We start from the raw sequence: 8735 nt of genomic DNA, 5'->3' as shown, positions 1-8735 counted from the left end.
GCACTGAACGAAGCTCACTAATTGGTTTATAAAACAAACCAGCACTGAACGAAGCTCACTAATTGGTTTATAAAACAAACCTGCACTGAACAAAGCTCACTAATTGGTTTATAAAACAAACCTGCACTGAACGAAGCTCACTAATTGGTTTATAAAACAAACCTGCACTGAACGAAGCTCACTAATTGGTTTATAAAACAAACCTTCACTGAACGAAGCTCACTAAATGGTTTATAAAACAAACCTGCACTGAACAAAGCTCACTAAATGGTTTAAAAAACAAACCTGCACTGAACGAAGCTCACTAAATGGTTTTAAAAAAAACCTGCACTGAACGAAGTTCACTAAATGATTTAAAAAAACCTGCACTGAACGAAGCTCACTAATTGGTTTATAAAACAAACCTGCACTGAACGAAGCTCACTAATTGGTTTATAAAACAAACCAGCACTGAACGAAGCTCACTAATTGGTTTATAAAACAAACCTGCACTGAACGAAGCTCACTAATTGGTTTATCTAATCAATAAATACCATCTCACCTTGATACAATACTTGATGCATTAAACAAATCACTGGCATAATTTAATGTTACTAAAGGTCTCATGGCACTATATCTGGTAAACTTGGAAAGACTCTCTTGAAATTCTTCCAACCCATCACACTGTGAACTACCTGTATCGAAATAAATATTCCATGTTATACTTAAACTTATCGAACATCAGATCCCAAATATATCTTAACATTATAATACAAGTTATCAATTAAAAAGAAATCCTTCAATATTTTCTGCATGACAAGATGATAAACTAATGTTTTTAAATTTACACTACTTAATATTTGGAGATACAGATTTAACTGCAGGGTGATTCTGTTGAGACATTATGTACACTTTGAACAGCTGTAAGGGCAGAGGTTAGTAAAATCATAGTAGTGTGCAACTTTTGTACCATCTTTGTATTATTTCATCCTAACATTTGATACAAAACAAGTATAGGGGATTTAGGTTTCTTTCAAGCTAAGCCTATTTATATACTTTACTACTTGTACAACATAACCAACAGCTTCCAATACAATTAAATTCGAAGACGAAAAATGAACATGACAAAACATATTATGCAAATAATGAACAAGTGCACCAAAAAGTACTGTTTAAAATTAGAAAATAGTTAACATAAAACACAGACACTATCAATTATTAACAGTTTAAAATAACACTAGAGGTAGCGATTAAGATACGAACATTGAAATAAAGCTCAAAAAATCACCTTTTCAATTGTTGAAAAAGCCAAATCTCACATAGTCAAGACATTAGCATTTTTCATCCCAAGTTTTATTTTTTTTGTTCGTATAGGAAATGATTCAAGACCACCAACTAGTCTACCAAAGAAAAAGTGTAAGTGGTTTTCCATTATTAAAGACGTTGTTTATACCAGAGATAGACAACATAAAGTTTGTGTAAAACTAAAATTGGTCTTAATAGAATTTTATTTTACTTGTACTTTACAAATATTGTTTTACACTCCTCCACTAAACTGGAAAAAATATATTTAAGTTGAACCTGGGTTAACATTTTTGGTAGTGTTGTTGGATGTGTGAACAGTAAAAGATATTGAGTGAAAAGATTGTAAATACTGATTTTATGTGTAAAAGTTAATACTGAAACACGAGTATGCCTTTTAGCCCAACCTCTAGTGGCTTATTCGATGACGAGGAACCCACTTTGAGACTAATAATGGTACCCGATGATGACAAAACCTTATCGAAACATTGTACATTTGCTGTTATGTTAAACTTATATTAAAGTTTTCTTCATTACCCATTCAAGCCATCTCCAGCCATTATTAGTCTCTAATGGCTTAGTCAACCTCTCAAGATAACTAGCAGGAACATTCTAAAAAAAAGGTGTCATGCTAAAAGAACAGATATGATATTGAGAATGTTCTTGAAGTCTTAAGCCTAATTATGTATATAACTTTATTTTGTGTGTCTATGCTAACTTTTTCTTAGTTATTATTACTAGAAATTTTAGAGATCTATGTTAGGTTTTTGCTTTTGCTAAGTTTATGTTTTTTAGGCACTTAAATAGCATAATTTTATTGCTCCCGGTTTTTGAAAAGTAAAAAAATTTGAAGAAAACGTTGTATGTTTTTGTTGTTTCATTGTTGTAATTGTGCTTTCTGTGAGTTGACCTTTCACCTATCCTGATCTTTCATTTTAAAATGGTCTTCTATTTATGAGAAAGCATTCATATTTTTCAGGAATTTGCTCTTTATACCTTTTTATCATGTCTGAATATGCTTTTTAACATATATTCTGAGAAACTGTGTCTATGAATATTGGACAAATGCACAGAACTTATAATGTTTCCTAAAAATGATAAAACAATTAAAAACTATAAAAGGACACACCACCATATATATCTTGCAAACTTCTTCACCTACGTTGATATGTAGTAAAATTGTAATTTGATGTAAAATTGAATTCTTTTTTTTTCTTTTCTCAGCTGTCTTTATTCAGCGGCCACCTAAGTGTTGCTTGTTCAGCTAATGACGAAACTCAGGCTATCTCTGTAGATAACACTGGTTGTGCTTCTCTCAGTGGTCTTCAAGACGGTTTCAACGGAAGCCGATATGTAAGTGTTAATGGCTGAATATCTCACATTCTCGATGCATAATTACAAACAAACAAACAGATACTGTTTAATAAGTTTATCCCAAGTTTCTTGCAATTTGATTAAGTATTTCCACTGTAGTAAGGAAAAAAAATCACAGTGACGCATTCACACAACCTGGTCTGCAAAGGGCGTAATTTCAGTGGTTTACATATTAAAGAGGTTGAAAATAGCTCTGCAATAGGGCAAAATATTGTTGTGGTTGTAATTTCTTGAAGCTTATAAATAGCTCCATTATATCCATTACCGTCATTGGCTTCTGCTTTTATGTAGACTGATTATGAAATATAGCATTGTTCGTAAAGTGAAAACATATACTTATAAATATGTACTTACAACTTCTATATTGAAAATCATTTGTTACTCATTTTCTATGATACTTATCACATTTTCTTGTTCCATAGAGGATGCATTGATTGTGTAATTAAATTGTTTGTTTTTTCTACTTCTTTTAGGGTAGTAAGCAACATTGGTTGCCAACTACAGTAGCAGCAAGGAGAAAACGTATGAACGTACATTTTGAAGACTTGCAGCAGTGTTATTTCTCGTCTCGAAGTAAAGAAATTCATTTGAATTCCTCTGGTTAGTGATGTATCTGTTGTTGTCCAAATATTATGTGAAAACTGTTTATAACTGTTTACGTTTTCCTTTGTTTTACATGGTTATGAACAATGATTCTCGGTGCATCATTTCACCATCATTGAGAATATCTCCATGTACTGTTTCACTGTTGAAACGTAATTATTACTATTGGTATTATTTGAAACTGTTAAGAACTTGTAATGGCAAACTCATTGTTAAAGTAGTTGATATCCCCGTCTTTATAAACTTTTCATTTTTAAAAACAAAATGCTAAACTCCAGCTTACTTTTCTTTGTGTAACACCACTTGTTAATGATAATATCGCTGCCTTTCTTTACTTTAATGTCTAATGATAAATTGTATAAACTTGTAAGTTGCAAAGTTTTTCTGATTTGTGAATTGTTATTTTTGCTTTGATTTGATTTGATTCTGATTTGTGAATTGTTATTTTTGCTTTGATTTGATTTGATTCTGATTTGTGAATTGTTATTCATGCTGCTGATAGCATATGAGAACTTGAAATTCGAACGTAATTCAAATGAAACAGCTTAATTGTCAAATCTAATATGTATAAATACTGTTTGTGAAAAAGGAAGACGGTTTTTCACCAATGAATAAATAACAAAGTTTTGTACATGTGTTTGAAATTAGAAGGGTATTATATATTTATTTTGAATTCTTTTCTTGAATTATTGTGGATTGGTTACAAGTAGAAAGTTTGCATCTTCAGTTATTAAAAATTGAGATAGTAGCCCTGACTTGTTTTGTATGTTTTAATAATTTTTTTTATATAGGATTGTAAAGCAACCCAGCTTCAATTACTTAAAGAATTTTTGGAACAGATTCGGAAACAAAAAAAAGATGTAAGACCATGATATTTTATATTTATTGTAAAGAATTTCAATTTGTTTTTTTTTTAAGCCTAATGTATAGTATATGGTAAATAAATGTATAATGTTTAGTAAAAGTTTAAAAATGTGAACCTCATTCAATAGTTTGAACATTATAAATTAATCATTAATTATGTAATTGTTCATTTTAAAAATTCCTGAAAGTTTATAACTGAAAACTTACAAAATGTAAACCTGAATAGGAAAAAAATGTTTCTGGAAAAAAAAAAAAGTTTCCATAATAGTGATCAGTAAAGTTGTATGCATCTTGGACATTTTTTATGTTTGATTGCAGCTGTAGCAACCATGATGTTATTACTTTTAACCCGTGTTTCGTGTACAAACCAACATAAGTTTAATTGTACAACCTACACTAGCCATGTTGCAAAGATATTCAAGTGCTCCGAGCATTAAAACAATGGTATGCCATTGAATTTTATTGCATTACATTTTGTCATTGGCTATAAATTCTCAGAGATATTTCGTAATTCAAATTTGTTTTGTATACTTTTTTCCGTAGGAACTAGACCAGATAAGCAAAGAAATAGACGTCATTGATAAGGATACTAAACATGTGGAAGTACGTTGTTTATAAATCTATAACTCTTTCTCAACATTTTGGTATTATTACATGTGAACATACACTTGTTGTGAGATAATTCTATTGAAATTAAACTGATTAATTGTTATTTTTAGTTTAATTTATATGTGTGTGTGAATATGTATGTATGTATGTATATGTTTTGTTTTGTAAACGTTTCTCCAGCACCATTTTAGCATTGCATAAATGACAAAAATGATTTCAGATTTCCAAACCAATCAGATTTGGAGCTAGGATATAGACAGCACTAAGTTATAGATTGTCCAGTACACACTTTCAAGGTTTATGGATTATATTGTGAATAGGAAAAGTATGAAATAGCTTAACCAACAGTAAGTTTTGTGTTTCACCGTAGAAAGCCCAAGGGGTGTCAAAGCTTCAAGAATTTCTTGCTCAAGAAGGAGACAAGCTGAATCTTGCTGATGTCAACTACATGCTTGAGATGCTGTCACAGAAAAAACAACAGTTAGAAGCTGTAAGGGAGCATTTTGTTGTCATATTACTGTGTTTCTACTAAGAGTACTTGATGTCAAGAACTTGAAATATTTTCTATTTTTCTCTCTCTGGTCAACAAAATCAAAGATGTAATTACATTTTTCTAGACCAACTTTGCACGCTGATTCCAAATCTGTTTTCCGTTTTCTTCTAGCACATCTAGTTATCGAAATATGACTGGTATTAATTTCAGCACAATTTAGGTAATAATCACACATTAGGTTAGTTAACGTTACAACTTTATTCATTTTTCAGTATAAACGTTATACACGTCATACACTTGGTTAAATTTATACAGTACACACTTATGAAAAAAGAAATGTACAACAACTTAAATTATAATTAAGGCAATAACCTTTCAAAGTTGATTTATCTCACCATGAAAACCTGACGTGCTAGAGGGAAACCAAAAACAGATTTTGAATCAGCGTCCCTAGAGCTATTTGGCCCACCTATAATTATATCTGATGACTTGTTGGCCAGTGTTATTTATTACTTGGTTTATATCATTCCATTGATTTGGTTCAGTCTAGGTTTCTGTATCAGAATGGTTAAGAGGAAATGTAGAACCTTGTTATATTGCTAATCATGAAACACTTTAGTCCTAAAACTTCACTGACATGTTGCCCATTAATACGCTGAAGATCATGTTATCTATCTGAGTTGGGTATTGGCCAGTAACCTAATGAAATGCTATGTTATTGCCGCACAAGCTACAGAAAATTTATCTAAAAGAAAAGCTGTTGAATTGTATATTTTACTGATAAAAAATATCAGTTTTTGATTAACTCGTTTATTAAAGAAAATAAGTGGTATACTTTGAAACAGAACACCAGGTAAACAAGTTTCCATGTATTTTTTTCTGATATATCATTTTTGTTGTTGTTGTGTTTAATTGTTATGAAATTTGATATCCACAATTTAGATCCATTGTTATTTTGGAGATTAAGTTAATTATTCAAGAAGTGGGATAATTTCTCTGTATAAATTGTAATCAATGGAAATCTGGTTCAGCTATAAATTTTGTAAGTGGCACAGTTCCCTTTGGAGGTGTTAAAAAGTCAGGTTCAAAAATTAATTATTTATTGGTTAAATGAATGTGTCAAAAATACGTAGTTTAGGCTAGTGATGCATGAATTTGAGTGTGGGTTTTACCTCAGCTTTTGAAACAATTTAACCATCGTGGATTTTTCTTGGGATTTGACTATAAACAATAGCAATTTTTAGTATTAATTAGGGATGCACGGGTACCCGGCCAGATATTGGGCTACTCTGTAATACTTCGGCCGAGTGTGGAAGTTAGGCATCTAAGCCCTAATCTTTGTGGCAACTAACGCAGTACTGAAAGTTATAGTCAATAATTGGTTTAGTTATAAAAAAATGTATTCCGAGCAACAAAAACTGACCATCCACTGAAAGTTGGGGATTTGGAGAACAATAGGGGTTAATATCAGGCATGGCTTGAGAAGTGGATTTCTGGGAGAAGGTGGGGGTTCTGAGAACAATAGGAGTTAGGGTTTGAGAAGTTGGGGCTAGGCATTGAAAGTTGAAAGTAAAACTTGAATGTTTTGTTGGTGATTATTTGGTTAAATGTAATAAACATCAGTTTTGTTTTAGTTTCTAAATTTTTTGCATGTTTTGTTTGGTGGGGGGGGGGTGAACTTGGCCCTGGCCAAAGCTTAATGACCAGGTACCCGGACCCGGTGTTAGGCCAAATTTTACTAATCGTGCATCCCTAGTATTAATGAATAACAATTAGGTAACATTATTTTTTTAATATCTTCAGTTAATGGATTAATGTATCCATTAGTTGAAAGCAAAAACTGAAATAATCTTTTTAAAGATTCTTCAGGGTTATTTCTAATGTATTTTCCGTCTTTTCATATTGTGTACTTTTGCCATTAAAAACTTCCAAAATATCGTATATTTTCATATCACTTAAATTTTTTAATTTTAATGTGTGAAAAATGACAAATATGCCAATATAAAGATTACAAGTGAGTTGTTAGTATAGCAACTTGGCTTTCAAATAAACTTTTTGATACACCAAGATTCCAAAGTATCCTCACAACTTTAGCCATCAGCACCAGAGAAACTAAAGAATGATCAGGTAGTGAAAAAGAAATTATGTCATCTTTCTCAAATAAATTGTAATGGTATTTTAAAAGGATACAAATCTATTACAAATGTGAATCAAATAAATGTAGAGAGCATAATATTTAATTACACATGCAATAAAGTTCAACTTTCTGTGTGTAGATTAGAGAAATGAACAATTTCATTTGAACAAAGAACAGAAATCCATCTTGAGTTCTTGTCACGGGTATCTTCTATTGGAAAAGAAATTAGCTCGAAAAATAAGACATCAATTTAAACACAAGTCATTAGATTTGCCACTTAAGGCTTAATTATGTGTGGTCTGAGAAACTTAACATTTGTCTGTGGTATTTCAACCTTGATAACCTCTGGTATACCAGAAAATATCGCAAATAATTTTTAATGCTGCAAAAAATTAGCTTTACCAAAGACAGGATTGCCATTTTCTTTATGTTTAGAATTTATTAAGCTAAATATAGTTTATATCACAAAAAATCTCTTTTAAATGGGCTTTGTTTTGTTGTTAGGTATTTGTTTAAACCAAATTTTATTTCATCCACATAAACTTGGCATTTATACAAGCGTGTTTAAGCATTTTTATAAAAAAAAAGATTAACTCTTTCACTGCAACTTTTACAGATAACAAAACTCTCCCAGTGCCGGATTTATTTCAGTAAAAAACAAAAAGATGCATGTTAAATATTTCCTTATATATCTGAAACGAGTAAACTTTGGGAAATTTGAAAGGAGAATACCTTTCGTTTGTGGTGGTACATAATCCTGAACTCACATGCCAGTGCTCTATAGGAGTTACGTGCATGCCCACGGTAATAATTGGGTAAATCGTTTTTTCTGTCCACATACAAGTAAGACCTGGAAATATGAAGTGTTAGAGCTGCTTAGCTTTTTAAATATTTTTTTGTGTTTTCAGACTTTATCATGCTGAATCTGTATTTTTTTTTTTTATTCGTGTTAATATAAACTGCAAATTTCTAAGTTAATCTATCATTAATCCTACCAAGTTCTGTAAACAAATTTCTAAGTTAATCTAACATTAATCCTACCAAGTTCTGTAAACAAATTTCTAAGTTTATCTATCATTAATCCCAGCTGTTAAAATTTTTTCTCCAATTAGTGTTATTGTTATTAATGAACACCTTTTAACAAGACGATTTTTTTTTATCAAACTAGACTTAACCGGTTTACAAAACTTGGTAGGATTAATGATAGATTAACTTAGAAATTGGTTTATAGAACTTGGTAGGATTAATGATAGATTAACTTAGAAATTTGTTTACAAAACTTGGTAGGATTAGTGATAGATTAACTTAGAAATTGGTTTACAGAACTTGATAGGATTAATGATAGATTAACTTAGAAATTGGTTTACAGAACTT

The 8735-nt window shown here is 30.8% G+C and overlaps 1 protein-coding gene across 1 annotated transcript in view; it reads left to right on the top strand.

The window, feature by feature from the left end:
• Positions 1 to 8735, top strand: part of LOC106467838 (E3 ubiquitin-protein ligase RFWD2-like) — a 29985-nt gene that overhangs the window by 3749 nt on the left and 17501 nt on the right. The window contains exons 3-8 of the mRNA XM_022396039.1: positions 1354 to 1395; positions 2506 to 2634; positions 3129 to 3255; positions 4060 to 4118; positions 4666 to 4725; positions 5102 to 5211. Coding sequence (XP_022251747.1) covers positions 1354 to 1395; positions 2506 to 2634; positions 3129 to 3255; positions 4060 to 4118; positions 4666 to 4725; positions 5102 to 5211 — 527 coding nt within the window. The remainder of the gene's footprint in view (positions 1 to 1353; positions 1396 to 2505; positions 2635 to 3128; positions 3256 to 4059; positions 4119 to 4665; positions 4726 to 5101; positions 5212 to 8735) is intronic.

The sequence above is a fragment of the Limulus polyphemus genome, unplaced genomic scaffold, assembly GCF_000517525.1.
Source record: "Limulus polyphemus unplaced genomic scaffold, Limulus_polyphemus-2.1.2 Scaffold2761, whole genome shotgun sequence".
Lineage (NCBI taxonomy): Eukaryota > Metazoa > Arthropoda > Merostomata > Xiphosura > Limulidae > Limulus > Limulus polyphemus.
Note: the sequence above shows the minus strand (reverse complement) of the source record. Positions and strands in the feature narration are given on the sequence as shown.